The sequence below is a fragment of the Pimephales promelas genome, chromosome 7 (genome assembly GCF_988280905.1).
Source record: "Pimephales promelas chromosome 7, fPimPro1.hap1.1, whole genome shotgun sequence".
Lineage (NCBI taxonomy): Eukaryota > Metazoa > Chordata > Actinopteri > Cypriniformes > Leuciscidae > Pimephales > Pimephales promelas.
Window position 1 is genome coordinate 3070935 of NC_142775.1, and position 19181 is coordinate 3090115.

Below are 19181 nucleotides of genomic sequence, written 5' to 3' on the forward strand. Positions count from 1 at the left end.
AAAATATTTCTGTTTTCAATGTTTGGTCTGTTAGGTCCTGAAGACATTTTTTACACACCTTCAGAACAACCAAATCAGCCAAAGTGTGTGTGTTTAGATAGATTGTGAGACAAAATTCACGAAATCTAATGCAGCAACAATAGCTGAGCTGAAAGAAACTATTCTTTTTAGCGAGGGAAACATCAAATGTCTCGATCAAAGACCCAGTGAGGGTTAGCCTACTTCCATTCCTAATGCAACAATCACTCAATCGTTGTCTGCGGTCTCCTGTGTCCTGTTCCGTACTGCAGTTTCCTCGTTCTGTCTGCATTACTTCACCCATTCACCAGCGAACTTCACTGCTTCACCACCATTCATCTGTGTTGTCCGTCGAGGTCCCTGAAGCTGTCCCAAAGCTTGCCTACTCTTTGCTACACACTCAAAAGTATGTACGTTTTCTTCACAAAAAGAGTACATACTTTTAGGGCGTAGTATAAGTAAGCGAATTGGGACGCAGCATGTGACACTTACATTGGCCATTGACTTACAACCTGAATGTGCATAAGTACAGTGGATAGATATGCCCTAAACACATCACAAAAAGATTATAATATAATTACACAAAATTAATAATATTACTAATAAACAATGTGTTATTAAGAACTAAGATATATTTACTTCGTGATTTACTAATTTAGCACTATCAGAAGTAAAGAAGTAAAGTACGTCACTCTGTACAGCTCCTCGAAACACAACTACTACTAATGTTTTATTTGATTTTATATTTGAAAAAACTTTGAATATACTGTAGAGTTATAAAACAAAAGAACATTAACCATTTTTTGTACTTATAAGATACGCATGACATAAACCAAAATTAAACGAAAACAATTTTCTCGATTGTTATAGGAACTTTATAGTGGACTTTATAGTTTATGCAGTGAAGCCGGAGCGGGATACTTTCTTCTTTCCAGTAAGTGTGAGTGGTGTGGATCTGTCGACTGATCGTTGAATGCTTTGAGTGAGGAGAAGAAATTGTTGTTGAACAATCCCTTCTGAGAGTGATCCAGTTTCTCGTATATAAAAAAAAGAGGAAAAGGATGGATTACATATTGACAGCAATAAACAGTTAGCAATAGAGATGAATGAAAACGTTCAACAGTTGCGATAACAAATGAGAGGCTGTACAGGGACGTGCAGAGAGTTCCTGAGTAAAAAAGGGGCATATATATAGCATTTTAAGTATAATAGTATATAAGTAGCCAACCAGCCTTTTTAAAAAAATACAGAAAAAAAAAACAGTAATATTGTGAAATATTACTTCAATTTGAAATAATTGTTTTCTGTTATAATATACTTATAACCTTTGATAGTTTTTTCAGGATTATTAGTTAAAAAAAAAAGAACAGCATCTATTTAAAATATAAATATTTTACCACAGCCATGTGCAAGTGATCTGTGGGCACAGGCACTTTGTGGCTGTAGTTACAAGAGGTAAAAACGATATAATACTGTTCGTTTTCTCATACAAACCGCTCGTTTCGTGTCTTAGGCCATCAATGTGTACTTACATTTACGAGTCATTAAATCATGTTTAATTTGGACTTCTCTGTGCATGCTCTTTGAGGTGGTGACCATAGACCTCCATTATATGATTGACAGACAAGAACGGTTTGACCTAAAAATATCAAAATTGAAACTACTGTGGAAACAAAGACACCTACATCTTGGATGCCCTTGAGGTAAGATAAAACATATCAAAAATTAATTTCAAAGGAACTATCCCTTTAATTTTTTATTCATCAATTAATCCTGAAAAAAAGTATAAAAAAAAACATTAAAATAGAAGTGTCCAAATATTTGACCAGCAGTGCAGTACTATTATACTATTTCTGCATAATTACCTAGTGTAATTATGTTAAGGCTACAGTGTATCAATTTACATAGACAAAATTCAAGTGACTTGTATACTAGTATAAATGCTACTTTTGGTGCAGTGCTTTGTAGCAATTAACATCCAATGATTCAACGACGCAGATTCAGATCGCTTCATAAATGTAAATTCATCTGTCCATGTAATTTTCAAACAATTTATGAATGACCTGAAAATTACCGCTCCACTTGAACTTGTTGTGCCAGATGACGATTGGTCGGTGTATTATACATGACAAACAGGCTTCAATGAATTATGTAATATTTAAAAATGTGATATGTGGATTTTTAATTGAATCGACACACGTTAGCCTAGTTTGTTATTGAAAAAACTATATAAAAATACTTGTTACTGAAAGAACCATATTTGTATCGCGAGCATCGGTTCCCGAGCAGCTGTGGAAAAGCCAATACCTAAGTTATACGTGTACTCCAGTGCATTTTCATTTTAACTAACTTTCATTACGGTTGCGCCTGCCGTCCACAGAGTTTTCGACCCTTGAAAGCGGAGATTGACCTCTAATTTTATCGGGTTTGTCTCGGGTCTGGTTTTTCTTTTATAAAAAGTTATTTATGCACGTAGGGTTCGGGTAAGTAGAGATTGACCTCTTCAGTGAGTCAAGTCCGAAGCAAGACAGTCACATACAAGTGACGCAACCCACAGCAACGCCAACACATTATGGCAACGACACCCCAGACTGACAGAAACGTAAAAATTAAGGGTACTTTGGTCTTGTACACATTGTCATGTTAATTATTATCAAAATGCATTTTGTTTTATTGACCACAATATTATCATTGATATTTGTTTGAGAAGGCACTTTTGCCTGCACATGCCTGCTTCTTTTAAAACATGGCCCAAATATTTTATTGGTACCAAATAGTTGTAGTCTTTGCTCATAAAATATCTGTGTAAGTGACGTACCATCTACTGACAAAAGAAGTTGAGCTTCTCCTCACAGTCTCTGTGTGTCCAGTCCTCTGTTAGCAGGTCCAGGGCTCCACAACGAAGGTTTCTTGCTGGACACTGGGGCAGTCCCGTCTGAGGCCAGGCCGTAAAGTCAAGATCATCTCCATCGACCCATCTCCACTCTCCTGCTAGAAAGCGCAGACCAGTCCACACATATCCAGTTTCAGCCAGTGGGATTTCTTCTGAAGTAGAATTCATCATGTTCATTGAGTTCAGACTCGCCAGATCATTATGATGTTTTCTGCAGTATTCCAGAGCGCCTTCCCAGCTCTCATTCTTCAACACCAGAACAAACGTTTTCATGCAGAAGAATTTAAGTTTAACATTGCATTGTTCGTCATGCAGCTGCTTAGAACTGCTGTGTATAAAAGCACAGTTTTCATTAGGAACTAACAGATTAGAACTATCCCAGATTATTTGTGTTGCTTCTTCTCCTCCGGCCCACTTCCACCCTCCTGCTTCTTTGAGGAGACCAACCCAGGCATTAGAAGTTTGACCAACTGCATCTTTCAAAAACTGCTGCTCCTCGCTCTCAGTGGTGAAGGTGGACAGCTCTTGAAATAAATCTTTGCAGTGCTGTCGCGCAGAATCCCAGTCCTTGTTTTCATTGACAAAGTAATGTTGTTTAAGGAGACCGGAGGAAAGTCCGTAGAGCTCCAGGATTAGGAGCACAGCGAGTGTCGTCTTCATCTTCATCCAGTGACGAGGTTTGGTGATTTTTCAATGATTAGTTGAGGTAGAGGCCAGAATTGTGCATGATGACACTGACTCTCTTTTACTTAAACTGACATACAGCCAATGACAAAAGAGTGTGAGGGTGTGACCAATCACAGCACACCTTTACAGTCAGAACAAACAAATCAGCTGCATTTAACCAACCAAATAACCCTCACAAAAATAAATACACTAAAACGTATTTGACTTACACTTATTTTATGCTAAGTATACTACTAATACATTTACATATAATTTTTTATTCTTAATATAAATACCTTGCAATTGTACTTTTTGTATAAATTGGTACATTTAAAGTCTGCTTAATTGGAACAACTAATGTGTTACTTTATACTTTAATAATCCAGAAATAGTGCTGAGGTCCAACTAAAGATATATTTTAGTATATTTGATTGTGCTAAAGTCAAGTCAAGTCACATTTATTTATATTGCGCTTTTCACAATACAGATTGTATCAAAGCAGCTTCACAGTGATAACATGAAAGTAGTACAACACAGATCAACAACATTGCTAAACACTAAATAACCCCAACTGAGCAAGCCCAAAGCAAGGCGACAGTGGCAAGGAACCAAAACTCCATCAGATTGGATGGAGAAAGGTGAACTGTTGAAAGTAAACTTTAAGTACACTTTAAAAATCTGTCATTTAAAACCTGCTCTTATGAAAAAAGTACACTTAAATGTATTGAAAGTGTGCTTTTGTGTACTTCAAGTCTACTTTTTTTTTAAATGCACATGCAGATTATATGTTCAGATAATATGTTAACATTTTTTTTTACAAACATAGACTATAAATTAAAATACAGTTATTTTACTACTCACTACACTAGACTGTAACTTATTGTGCACTTTCTTTGTGGAACGTTTGCATTCACGGCTATATTACACACCATAATAAGTGATAAAGAAATGTACATTGGGCAATAAAGAAGTACTCAAAAAAAGGTTAAATTATTATATTAATATGAGTCTTAAGCGATATGCAAGTAAATATGTTAATGGGTTTGTTGTAGAATGCTTGGTATAAATTAAATGTATTTTCAATTAGAAAGAACCTGTGGGCAGATAAAACTGACATGAAAGTTTTTTCATGTGCTTCCTAGTTTGGTTAAAGTAGTGTTCCCAGATTAGGCTCTCATTTGATCAACAAATATATATATATATATATATATATATATATATATATATATATATATATATATATATATATATGAAGAGTTCAGATGCAAATGGTATTTGAAATTTTCTTCTAAAATGGTCATTTTTATTAAGCTTGTATATTTAAGTTCAGTAATTTCACTTAAATGACAATTAATAGGTAATCTTCATTGCCATTTAAGTGAAATTACTGAACTTAAATATCCAAGCTTGATAAAAATGACCATTTTAGAAGAAAATTTCAAATGGCACTTAGAGGCTTTTGCATCTGAACTCTTATATATATATATATCAGCTAGTTCCACTATAACCCTTAAAAAAATAGCAATTCTGGCATTCTGATATACCTCTGTGTCTGTTATCACCTGGCTTTCTCTCATGTACGCTGTTTTACAGGATTGTATTTACATAGACAAGAAATATGGAAAGGTATGGAAATGCAAAATATGCTAATCAAATCCAGTAAAATCAATCGTGAATGCCATCCAAACAAGCTGTCAAACATTTTCCTTTGGAATCAGTGGTGATTGATGGTAAGACAATCTGCAGACACTGAAGGACTATCCATGAACAATGCCCATCAAATGAGCACAAACACCACATTGCAAAGATCAGAGATTCCCCACCGAGCCATTAGAGAGTCGTAAAAATAAATCCATGGTGCCCTAATTTGCTGAATTGACCATCTCTCCCATGCTTACCTTATCTAAAACACCAGGGTTTGTGATGAAATTTCTAATCAATAAAGTAGACCTTCCTTGTTCCACAAAATTAAAAGCCCTGCATGACCAAATGGCCAAGAGACACCTTTGTAACTAAATGCATAAATCCATGTAGTAGTAAATTTATTTGATTAGGATAAACCCCTTGAGATGCAACATCTCGTTTTCGAGGGGGTCCTAAAGAACATCACAGCCATCACAAAAGAACACCAATCAAATAAGCAAACAAACAAACAAACAAACAAAAAAACAACAATTACACATATTGGACAAACAAGTACATACAGAACCACAAAATAAAAACGAAATATGCAGAACTTTACAACCACTAGATCAAATTGGCAGAAATACATTGTATATAGTATATATATAAGCATTTTGTGTCAGCATCATACATTACAAGAGCAGTCAGTCATAAAGTAAGAAGACAAAGTATACTTAAACATCCCAAATGAAATGATTGATCTAATATCGGAAGGTAAATTATTCCAGTCTAAAGTGGCTTTAAACATAAAAGCTCTTTTACCAACTGTCTTCTTGGCTCGGGGGACAAAAAAATAAAGCTGAACAGAGTGCCTCAAATGATAATTTGAAGTATTAAGAACAAAATACCGTTTTAAATAAGAAGGGTAATTGAAATGGATACATTTGAATATTAGTTGAAGCCAATGGATTTGTCTTCTTATATTTAAAGAAGGCCAATTAAGAGCGGAATACATTGTGCAATGATGTGTATAAGAAATAGGCATCCCCAAGGACAAATTTGCACAGTCTGTTATAGGCTGTTTTGAGACGGGAAAGGTCTGATTTTACAGAGTTATGATAAACAACATCACAATAATCAAAAATCGGAAGTATAAGTTGAGAAGCGAGTTTCTTGCCCACACTATAAGTAAAGCAATTATGAGAACGATATAAAGCATTAATTCCACAATTGACTTTACGTAAGATATGACCAATATGAATTTTGAAAGAAAGCTCAGAATCCAGCCATACACCAAGATATTTGAATTGTCAGAGAACAGAGACTGGTGAAGACAGACCCAATGCCCAAATCAACACAGTCCGAAAGAAAGACATTTATTTTCTCCCGTCAGGGCACCTCCTCTTCCCAGCAGCACGTTCTAGAGACATTATTAAACCAGCAGAGACTTCAACAATTTCTACCATTAAGCTGAATTAATCACCTGTAGTTGCCTTAGATATATCTTATGAATCATGTATGTGTTATACCTGTTACTAATTGTGGTGTAACAGTGGTCGAGTATATAACTGTCTCTGGTAGGACATGTAACATGCTGTCTGTATTTTGGCAGTTCACGGGAGATATTTGCTTTGTTAAAATCCCCAAGAGTGATTTATAAAGACTCTGGATTAGAGGTCTTCACGGGTCCACTTGGATCCGAAATCCCGAGGTCCGACCCGAGACCCGAGCGGGTTCGGGTCCAAAACTCCGACGAGTGTCTCGGACACGGGTCGGGTTCGGTATTATTGGTCTCAGGTAATTTAAAATAAATATGCCTTTCCAAATGGACCCGAGAATACCCAAATCATTTTAAACTATGTTGGGCATTTAACAAAATTGCAGTATTTAAAATATCTTTTTTAAGTGAGAGAGCGAATCCGCGCTTTTACGTGCAATTGGATATAAGCATAAGCACGGTTACTCAGTTGCTCGCTCCACATAACCAACCCCTCCGTTTGCCAAGAAGAACTAGTGCGCCATCATGTGGATGGATGGTTGACTACATGCAAGTATTTGAATTGTCGTTAAGCCAGGCCTGTCAATCAATTTTAAAAATACGCAACGCTAGCCATGTTTCCATCCACTTGCCCAGACAGCAAACTGACCTTGAATCAAATTTATAAAGACTCTGGATTAGAGGTCTTCACGGGTCCACTTGGATCCGAAAGGCTGAGGTCCGACCCGAGACCCGAGCGGGTTCGGGTCCAAAACTCAGACGAGAAGACCGAATTATTTTAAACTATGTTGGGCATTTAACAAAATTGCAGTATTTAAAACATCTCTATGACATTGCTCTCTGACTTTTTTTTAAGTGAGAGAGCGAATCCGCGCTTTTACGTGCAATTGGATAGCACGGTTACTCAGTTGCTCGCTCCACATAACCAACCCCTCCGTTTGCCAAGAAGAACTAGTGCGCCATCATGTGGATGGATGTTTGACTACATGCAAGTATTTGAATTGTCATTTTAAAAATACGCAACACTGCCAAGCATGGAGGCGATAACAGACAAATCCTGAAAAAGGTGAGGGAGAATTTGATTGAAAATCTTTTATAGGCTACATTTTAAAAACAGCCATCGGTAAATTTAACCCTGTGGTGGTTCTAATCATCGTATGGTCAGGTAAATAAAATTATGCCAAATTTTATAGGACGTAATGGGTAACAGTGATGTGTGATTGACATTTAGCACTTTAGCGCTTACACTTGCGCGTCTATATTAAGTGCATTTTCAACCCGATCTCACGACCAAGTCGTACGAATTCGACGAATGATTAAAAAGTGGCTAATTCGTAACAATTCATACGACCTCACTCGTATGAATTAATACGATTTTGCTAAATCGTACATATTTTACGAATTGGCCAATTCGTATGAATTCGTAGGAATGACCTACCCCTTACCCCGCCCCTAAACCTAACCATCACGTGGGTTTAGACAAATCGTACGAATTAGTACGAGTGAGGTCGTACGGATTAGTACGAATTAGCCACTTTTTAATCATGCGTCGAATTCGTACGAATTGGTCGTGAGATAGTGTTGGCATTTTTGAGAAACGCAGAGCTGCAGGCTGTGCACAATAGCCGCTTTCCGACCAAGTAGTTACAGGAACTTAGTTATAGGAACTGTCCACTTCTAAACAGTTCTAAGAACTACTTTCCCCCAAACTCGGTTTTGCTGCTTGCGTTCGCACTGGCCAAGTGACTATAGGAACTGGTAGGACGCAAGCACGGCGACGGTCTTTATGGCTTCATCACTAGACGTAGTGCGGCCACATACGACAACAACAAACCAGCATGGAGGAGGCTATTGCAATGTTCCTGGTTCCTGTTCTGCCTTGCCGGGACCTTAATAACGGAGAACGAACGGCGGCATTGAAAGATTCTGTACAGCGTTTGAGTTCTGTACAGAGAAACACAGAAGACGAAGGCTCCAGCGTAATATGATATTAAGTAATATGATGGAAGAAGATAAAAGAGCAGAGCGCAGGAGGCAAACAAAACGACGGGTAAGTTTAGCTATTATTAGCAATCAGCTGGTTGAAAGCGTTATGTTTGTCTTAATCCTCGTTGTAATGTTTTGCAAAAACACACTGCGTATGGCAGACGGCGCGCTACAAGTGCCGTGTTGACCGTGGGCATGACGTATAAGTTGAACCAATCAACGTAGACCTAGGGAAAGGGAACTAAAAAAAGTCCTCGCTATAGACTAGGTACTGAAAGAGTTATAGGAACTACGGTCTGAGGAACTAAAAAATCCCCAATTTAGTCCGGTCGGAACACGAGAAAAGCCTGAGCTCCTACTCCGCTGGTCCCGTCCAGTCCTGAGCCAATCCCAGAGCATGTTCCTGAGCCTGTCACTCTCCCCAAGAAAATTTTGGGGGGGTGGGGATATAGGACTCCGCCATGGCCACCTGGAAAAAATAATCCACCCTGGGCCCCTGCGCTACCTGATCCACCCTGGCCACGCCCACGTCCTGCTCCGCCCTGGCCACGCCCTCAGCCTGCTCCGCCCTGGCCACACCCTCAGCCTGCTCCGCCCTGGCCACACCCTCAGCCTGCTCCGCCCTGGCCACACCCTCAGCCTGCTCCGCCCTGGCCATGCCCTCAGCCTGCTCCGCCCTGGCCATGCCCTCAGCCTGCTCCGCCCTGGCCACACCCTCAGCCTGCTCCACCCTGGCCATGCCCTCAGCCTGCTCCGCCCTGGCCACACCCTCAGCCTGCTCCGCCCTGGCCACACCCTCAGCCTGCTCCACCCTGGCCATGCCCTCAGCCTGCTCCGCCCTGGCCACACCCTCAGCCTGCTCCACCCTGGCCATGCCCTCAGCCTGCTCCGCCCTGGCCACACCCTCAGCCTGCTCCGCCCTGGCCATGCCCTCAGCCTGCTCCGCCCTGGCCACACCCTCAGCCTGCTCCACCCTGGCCATGCCCTCAGCCTGCTCCGCCCTGGCCACACCCTCAGCCTGCTCCGCCCTGGCCACACCCTCAGCCTGCTCCGCCCTGGCCATGCCCTCAGCCTGCTCCGCCCTGGCCATGCCCTCAGCCTGCTCCGCCCTGGCCACACCCTCAGCCTGCTCCACCCTGGCCATGCCCTCAGCCTGCTCCGCCCTGGCCACACCCTCAGCCTGCTCCGCCCTGGCCATGCCCTCAGCCTGCTCCGCCCTGGCCACACCCTCAGCCTGCTCCACCCTGGCCATGCCCTCAGCCTGCTCCGCCCTGGCCACACCCTCAGCCTGCTCCGCCCTGGCCACACCCTCAGCCTGCTCCGCCCTGGCCATGCCCTCAGCCTGCTCCGCCCTGGCCATGCCCTCAGCCTGCTCCGCCCTGGCCACACCCTCAGCCTGCTCCACCCTGGCCATGCCCTCAGCCTGCTCCGCCCTGGCCACACCCTCAGCCTGCTCCGCCCTGGCCACACCCTCAGCCTGCTCCGCCCTGGCCATGCCCTCAGCCTGCTCCGCCCTGGCCACGCCCACGTCCTGCTCCGCCCTGGAGGCTTCCTGCTCTGGATAGGCCTCGCCCGGGTCAGCCCACCCCCCCACCCCATTGAAGTTCTACGGCGCGAGGTCGCGCCTTTTCGGGTAATGTTACATGTGTGTCCTTAAATCCCCCATTTTTTGTGTATTTGGTTCAGTCCTATTTCTATTTTCCCGCTCCTCGTTTGTATTCAATCCCTTCACCTGTGTTTAGGTTAATTTGCCCCAGCTGTGCCTTGTTCCCCTAGTCTGTTCTAGTGTATTTAAACCCTGTGTTCTCCTCACTCCTGGTCCGTTCTCGTTTATGTAATGTGTGATATTGTGGTTCCTAAGTTTTGTCTCCTCGTGTTTCCAGTATAACATGACCGTAACAGTTAGATGTTTTTATCACTTATTACAGTATTTATTTTTATATTTTAATCATTTCTAACTAATTAACAACTTTGTTCATTGTAATGTCGGAGTCACCACCCACTACCAGATCATGGGAACAAGTAAAAGGGAAGTACTACTAGATTTACATCCTGATAGCAATCAACAATAGAGGGGTCTAAATATTTAAAAAATGTACATATATCTTATGTGGAAGTCTCAGGACTAAAAAAATGTAATCAGTACTTTATTAGTACAGTGATAAAAGTCAAACGTGATGAAAACGGAACACAAAGACTTTTATTTTTGTAAAACCACTAGCCAAGTCAAAGTAAAAGCAGTTTTAAGCTAATTCTACAAAAATGTGTCAAAATGTGTAATGTTTGATGGCTTAGTGACTAACCCTGAGCCTCAAATCATGCAAATTTTAGTCACTGTTGCATTTAAATTTACATTACATTTCCATTTTGGTTCCTTCTGAGGAAAAACAAATGCATGTCTAAGAAAACCAGCAGCAAAAGGGACTTAAAGTATTTCATAGAATTAAGTACATTTTACAATAAAGAATTGTATTTCAAAATGTTTTTCCATCATGTCATTTTTTCCCATTATAATTAAATTTTTATGAATCTAATAAAATGAAAAAGCTTTCACTGAATGTTTCCATTTTATTTTTTTACGTTGTTTAAGAGTCTTTGCAGAATTTCTCTTTCTGTTCAACCTTGCTATGCTTTGTTAATTACCATCCCTTGGGTCTAAGAAGTTAAAGTTCAGCAAATTGTTACATACAACAGGCAAATGCATACTCGTCTGTAACCACTTCCCATGCAAACATATTTATTTAGTCCTCACTTTGTTTTAAAGAAAATGGTCTTGATTTGTTTTTGAAGTGAACTTTGAGTGAATGAAAGTAGCAACTTTTTAGAAAAGGCTGCTTTGTACTTACCCTCGTTCACAAAGCAGATTCGCAGAAACAAACACAAACACAGACTGGGGGGCACATTACCTTCAAAACCAAGAGCAATCCACTGTGCCTTCAGCAGCTCAGATGTTGGGGGTAAATGACAACTGCCTTGGTAATAAAGAGTACTTCACAATCAACAGTCTTGTTTCTACCACTTTCACTTAGGAGAAGAATCTGCTTTTAAAATTGAAGACAAAAAAAGATCATGATAAGTACTGAATATTGTATGGACTGTGAAAAACCTGTTTCACAGGTTCCTCGCTGTTTCTTGACAGCACTAAAACTGGTATGGTCTTTTTCACTATAATTGCTGTTTCAAGACAGCAGTAAGATTGTATCATCTACCTTTTGGGAACTGGAATCAACGTTATTGATCCCATCAAGTTTCTGTTATAAGTGGTAGAGAGAGAACCCAAAAGCGAGGTGCGGCAATCAACAGTCTTTAATATTGATTCAACTGTCCACAGGCAAAAGAGACAATAGTTCAGGGGAAAAACAGAGAAATCAGGAACGGCCACACGGCTCTTAACGAGAACAGAAATCCCCTCTTCTGAACAGCATATAGCGCAGATGCGGTCGGTGACTGGTGATTCAGAGAACCCTCCAGCCTCCCGTGAAGAGAGTGGGAGCCGGTTGCAGGTCTAAGGCGAGGCAAAGGATCTCAACGTCCAGACAACTGGGCAGATAACAGAGCAATAGAGTAATCCTTGCAGGTAATTAAGCTCCAGCACAAACCAGGAGAGGACAAGACAGGTCACGAATGATGAGAGTGAGCAATCCGTGTGAGTTTAACATCAAATAATCTAACAATGACTACATTTACATGCAGCCAATTTTCGGGTTATTGTCGGGTTAAGGTCACTATTCGGGTTTCTAAAACATTAGGAATAACACGTTTACATGTGTGAGCAGAGCAACCCGGTCTCATCCCAAGACGTCATATAACTGACGTTTTGGGACGTCTTTTGACCACACGTCAATATTCGCCTTTTTAGGGCCCCCTTAAACGTCGGTAGATGAGGTTATGGGATCCTAACTCTACCCCAGACCTAAACCCTAAACCTAACCCGTCACCAAACTGACGTTAAAGGTAAAGCGTCAGTTGTATGACGGCCCGGGATCGCCATCTATCGACGTTTAAGGGGGCCCTAAAAAGGCGGATATTGACGTATGGGCAAAAGAGAGAGAGCGTGAAGGAGAGTGCAGGTGTGTGTGTGTGTGTGTGTGTGTGTGTGTGTGAGAGAGAGAGAGAGCGTGTGAGTATATGTGTATAACCACAAGAGGGAGACTGAGAAGGAGGAGAGAACCAGGATCATGACAGTTTCTCTCTCACACGCACACCGCAGAGCTCATGCCAGTCCCCCGACCCCGCCTCAGCCCTTCTGTTGTCATGTAATTCATTTAATGTAATAAGCACTTGATGTCTGATCACGTTTGTGTTTAGTGTGATCATTTGGAGTATTTTTTTGTGGATTGAGTATCTAGTGGAACTTTGTTGATCAGTTTTGTCTTCTGTGTGCAAACATCAGGGACAATCAACTGATGTGAACAATTTTATTATCATAGTTTTTTTGGCAATGTCGCCCAGCCCAATGTTAAAGGCATACTGGGTAGATTGTCACGTGGAACAAAATGAACCTTGCGCTGTAAATATAGACCATGTTCATGCCTGTAGTATTCTCTCAGATTAAACTTGAACTAAAAAAAGTTGGACAGTGACACGAGGCGTTTCTCAATGTCAAGGAAGGATCCTCGGAAGCCGGAATTTCGAGGATGCTACATCATCGATGTCCGTCGGAGTACTGTTCCAATGTCGAGGATCCTCAGAATTTCAACCAAGGACTGAGTCCTTCGTTCGGAAAATATCCCATACACAGGAAAGGATGCATGTGTGTAGCCTTCGCGCTCTTAAATCACCCACAATCCTATGCGCAGCTTTGCTATCTTGTTCAAAAACTAAAAAATGTCGACCGTTAGCGGAGTCGGAGTGATAACGGCAATATCTTTCAAATGTAAGCAAGTATAATTTCAGTTTAGCCATTTATTTAATGTTTGTTAAACTATTTAACATATCGGCTCAAATTTGCTGAGGGGATTTAAAGCTGTTCCCTTTTACTGGTGATTAACTTTTTAATTTTTACTTCATAGCCTTTTTTGTTGGTCACACATATTTTATATTTTACACATATTTTGCATGTGTTTTAACAGCTAACGTTAGATCATGTTGCTATGGAGGTTCTGTTAACCCCGGTAATATAATCGTTTTTGAATGAATAAACTCCTTTTTAAATTAATATTTTGTGTCAAATTATTGATTTATTTGGAAGGTAGCCATGTTATAAGTGGGAAAATGTATAGCGAGGCGGTTGTTACAGCGAATACAACCGGCTGATCAAGACCCCTCTGCTTTAGAGTTTGCGGGGTTGTATTCACTATAACAACCGCCTGGTTACACATTATCCCTTTATTTATTTATTTCTATGAGGACTGACAAGACAAAATAAGGACTGTCAAGTGTATTTAAACAGTACGGTACACCAGCACTATGATTTTTGCAGCGCCGAAGCGGACCTTTCACTGATGTAATGACGCAATGACGTGCACTTGCTAGCCTGTTCCATTTACATGTTCTCCGAACGCTAAAGAGGACCCTTGCCTAGCCTCTGAAGGAAATGACTTGGAAGGACCCGTCCTGCAAAGGAAGTATCCTTGACATTGAGAAACACCTTCAGTTTTCTTTCATGAACTCACTTTTACTCTACTTCTCTTTTCTTTTGGCACAACATGTGAACAAACCTACAACACCATCTACTGGACACAACAATTTCCATTTCCTTTTTTAACTTAATTTTTTTGTACAAAGCAGTCCAAACACAATTATCATCATTTCTTCTTGTCTGTTGTCCACCATATTTGAATACTCTGAAATCATGTTTGATCGCAGGACTTTTTGTGAGATTCTCCGTGTTCACAGGCAGGAGTGTGTGCTGTGCTTTTTAATTTTTTTACGTATTTTTTATCATCATGTTTGTGATCTTGCACATTTTTAAAATCTGATAATGTGTGGGCCAGCCTTTTGTTGTTTGTCGGTGTTTTCTGCATTTTCAGATCATAAACGGCACTTCCGCATTGTAGACATCAACAGAAAATGTAATCTTGTAACAGAAAAGCTCTGATTGGGGGATTTTAATTCTTGACATCTGCCAACTGCATGAAAATCTATAGGCTTGTTAAAACAGTCTGTAATATTTTGTGTCCTCTTTTTATTCGTAGAAACCAAAGAGGGATTTTGGTCAAGGTTTTATTTAACTACATTTTAGTCTTGTCTTTTTTCATCAATGTTGATATAGTCACAGTTATTGTTTAAAAGTGTTAGTGTCACCTCATCATCATCTCATCTAAGATATGAGGGAAAAAAAATTAATCAAAGATTTAGTTAACGAAAATAACTAAGTTAACACTAGCACAAGCCTTCGATCATTTGAAAATTGCACAGAATTTTAACAGCATTTTAAAACAAGTTTAAGACAGAAAAGCACCAAAATAACTTATATCCAAAAACACAGGCAAAAGACACTGACAGTGGCTCTTCTTTAGAGTTCCCAGTGAAAATCCATTGTATATTATCAGCAACACTTACATCCAGTAAATCGGATTATAAAACATACCATTCTGGGGTGCGTTTCCCAAAAACATAGCCAACTATGGTCACAAGTTTTGTCGTTATCAGCAGTTCAACAAGTCGATGTTGGACTCAAAAAAATGCGCCAGTGTTAGTGTTTATGTGTGTCTGTGTGTGTGTGTTGCACAACCATAATTGCAAAGGGGACGCGATTACAACTCTATAAGTACATAAATGTATCAAATAACCATACCGAGATGTACTGGTCCATTCTCATTTGCGTTTATTCTGCCGGAGTTTCTTCATACTATTTATGTATTCCGATTCAAACGTACGCTGAATGACGTTCAAAACAGCGGTTTCTCACTCTCTCAGCCCGTCTGCTGCTTAGAGTGACTGCCATAGGTATCAAGTGACGCCCTCGTCCAAAGGCAGGGCGGGAATATGCATTTAAGGTGGTATACACCAAAACAGGTCACTTTCAAACAGGCCCCAAAAATGACATTTTCAAATGGTTGTAATAAATTAACTGTGGGGTATTTTGAGCTGAAACTTCACAAATACATTTTGGGGACACCCGAGAACTATATTACATCTTGTAAAAAGGGGGCATAATAGGTGCCCTTTAAAATGTAGTGAGACCATTAGTGCATGTTCCTTGAGGCGGTCACTGAGCTGTGCCGAACCATGGATCTTGCTCCCTGGGCCACCAAACAAGCTGCTGCTGCGATTGGTCAGTCGATGGCAGTGATAGTGGCCATGGAGAGACATCTGTGGTTAAACCTGGCCGACATCGGGGAGAAAGAGAAGGCTTTTCTCCTCGATTTGCCGGTTTCACCCTCTGAACTCTTCGGCACCTCCATTGGGACTAGAGGGTAAGGACTTGCTCGCTTTCAGTCAAAGACTTGTGCCTGGAATTCAGGCCGGCTATCTCTCACGAGCTGAGACCCCATCCTGGATATGTGCCCAAGGTTCCTACCTCTCCCTTATTCTGGGACCAGGTGGAGACCCTGCAAGCACTGCCTGGATGAGGCAGACCCAGCCATGGTTTTCTCTGTCCGTCCGCTTCATTGCGCTTTTACGTGTACAGAACGCAAGCCTTAGGACCTCAGACCAGCTCTTATCTGGAAATCTGCAAAGAGGGAAGGCTGTTTCCAAGCGAGGTTGTTCCAGTGCAAGTTGCTGCCTTCATCTTGGTGAAATTCCCGAGATGCACATGTACACTTAGGTGGTGAGCTCCTCTTAAATGAGTGTGTGCTCCCACTTAGGCGTTGTCACAGAGTGCTTCGCTGACAGATATTGTAGAGTTGAGGGCTGGGCGAGACCTTAGTCGAACCGCTGCTTTCCAGGGGACAGAAGATCGCGAGGGAGCTGGAGAACCATAGTGACACTGCTGGGCCAGAAGGCAGAGGTCGAGTCAAGGGGTCCAAGGACGATGGCAGAGCCAGGAGCTGGGGCTGGAGAGAGCGAAGATTATGGTAGAGCTGATGGGATAGAGGAGCCTGATGAAATCCACAAACCCAAAAGTTTGTGCAGAGAAAGTGCAGAGGAGCCAGAGGGGATGATGAATCCAGACAGAGACGTTAGGATGAGGTACCCCAGTACAGTCGGAGGGATGACAGGCCATGAAAAAAAGCCGAGAGACCTTAGAAGCAATCCCAAAAGAGAAGTGTTATGTGGGAGTCCATTCTGAGGTATGCAAATCAATAATTGCTACCTTCGGGACTACCAGACTGGGGATCAACAACTGGGGAGCTTTGGGACCATCAGACTTGTCGCAGAGGATCTACCTCCTCTACCTCCTCCTCTGCGCTGGGGTCAACAGGATGCCGGCTGGAGGATGGAGAGGACTCCTGAGGTTCTGGAAGGGCTGGAGTGGAGCCAAGAGACTTCTGGTGGATGAAAGTGAACTGTGGAAGCTATGGGTAAACTGGATTTGGTACTGAGAACAGGCCGCTCAACCATTTATGGGTGTGAGTCATAAAGAAGTTATCAAAGAAAGACAAAAAAACACACTCTCTCTAGTTAGATCTCATATATATTTATTAATACCATGTCTACACAGACACGTTTCAGCCTAAGCCATCATCAGTGTGTGGAAACTGGATTTGGGCCCTCTTCCACTTCTCCCACAAAAAAGGAGGACCCTCTCAACCATAGAGCATAATCCATGTATTTTGCCAGGGTACAGTTGGTTTCTCCCACTGGTATCATGGATAATGAGGGGTAAAACAAGGCAAAAGTGCGAAAAATAAATCAACTAATTTTGGCAGCCTAGGAAACAGGGATCAAACACAAGAAAAGAAACCAAAGACAGACAAGATGTGACAGATGGCAGTGTACATAATCTTCTGTTAAGCCAAGTTCACACTACAGGATTTTAAGCTCGATTTAAGCCATATTTACAAATGGTTGAGTTTGCCGACAGGTCAGGGTGTTATCGCGTGCAAATCGCGGGGGATTAGCGGACGATGAATGCTTGCCAATCTGTTAGTATGAAAGAGACAACAACGCATCAAAGACGCTCGCAGACGCGTCGCCAAGCCCAAAAAAATATTTAGCATTCTAGACATCCAGAGCTGTCACATGACTCAATGTTACACTTTTTGGAAAGAGGCAATGTCACTTCCGGGTGCAACACATTTATTTTTCTGTATGAAACACAAGAAATTGCAATGTTCAAACAAGGAGCACATTTCTCTGCACATTCGCGCTTCATCTCGTGCTGGACTACTTCTATACTCTTATCCTGTGATATATTCACAAATTATCTTGACTCGCATGACTGATGTCTAGGCTGATACGTCACACTAGACTAGACTCCTTACAATACTCCATTTTCAGAAAATACATGTTCTTTACACAAACACATTAACATGGATCTAAACATGTGCTATGCCCGTTATTAAACTGATATAAAAGGAAAAGGTCTGAAAAATAACATCTTTAAAGTACAATAAACTCTATGAGTCATACATTTAAACTCAAACAAGCATGTGAATAGTATTTGGAATTAAAATAGATTTTCAGGCATCAGCAATAGTTCAGTCTATACCCACATTACTCTAACATTGATAACTGCACGTGTATTCCTAATACTCTTTCATATCACTGTTTAACTTGTCTTTAATCTTTTTACTCTTCCATGAAATATGCTAATGACCTGACTACATTATGAACTAAATTTTAACCATTTAACAGTTACTGTGTTATCACTATGAACTCACAAAATTATTAATAAACTGTTTTACCTCTCAATCTGACTATGGTTCTTAATTTAACAGTATGAACGTCCTTTATTTTTACATGTAATGGCTGACAAAGCAATGCTAAATGAGGGTCACGTGTATATACGAGGGCTAAGAACAGTCACGTGTGCCTCATTAACTCCAATTGCCCAGACTTGTCTCTACACGCATTTCAATCAATGTTCATACACATATATTCGGTTAATTATGCCTCATCCCACACTCACGTCGAGTATATATGCTTTTAAACCTTTATTACTCCGTTTTGCTCACGTTAAGAGTTACTAGTTTTCTACTAATTAAATAGTTAACACTCCCGTCCGCCATTTCACGACATAACTCTTAATCACCGTTAAAACTTCACTTTTGTTAACGTTTCAGGCACAAACTATGGCTCTATAAGAATATAATACTGTTATACATATACCAGTGTAAGGTTATTGTCAGCTTACCTGTATGAAACACAAGAAATTGCAATGTTCAAACAAGGAGCACATTTCTCTGCACATTCGCGCTTCATCTCGTGCTGGACTACTTCTATGCTGCTAACTAGTCAGCCACTCATGCGCCGCGCAACTCCCGGGTGCCCCCTGCTGGCGACTCCGAGTCTCACCAAATTGAACACAATGAAAGTCATACAAGTAACTAACGATAATATGAACAGTTTGAAATTTAAAGGGGGGTGCTTTGATATCTGTCCCATTTTACATTCTTAGTGCTACACTCTCCCCCACAAAATTAAATGTCTCCTGACATTTCCCAG

At 41.1% G+C, this 19181-nt stretch overlaps 1 protein-coding gene across 1 annotated transcript; it reads right to left on the bottom strand.

Moving 5' to 3' along the window:
• Positions 1 to 2839: 2839 nt before the first annotated feature.
• Positions 2840 to 3732, bottom strand: LOC120492623 (macrophage mannose receptor 1). Its single transcript, XM_089133624.1, has one exon. The coding sequence runs from the start codon at positions 3575 to 3577 to the stop codon at positions 2840 to 2842; it is 738 nt and encodes a 245-aa protein (XP_088989750.1). The 5' UTR covers positions 3578 to 3732.
• Between the last annotated feature and the right edge of the window lie 15449 nt (positions 3733 to 19181).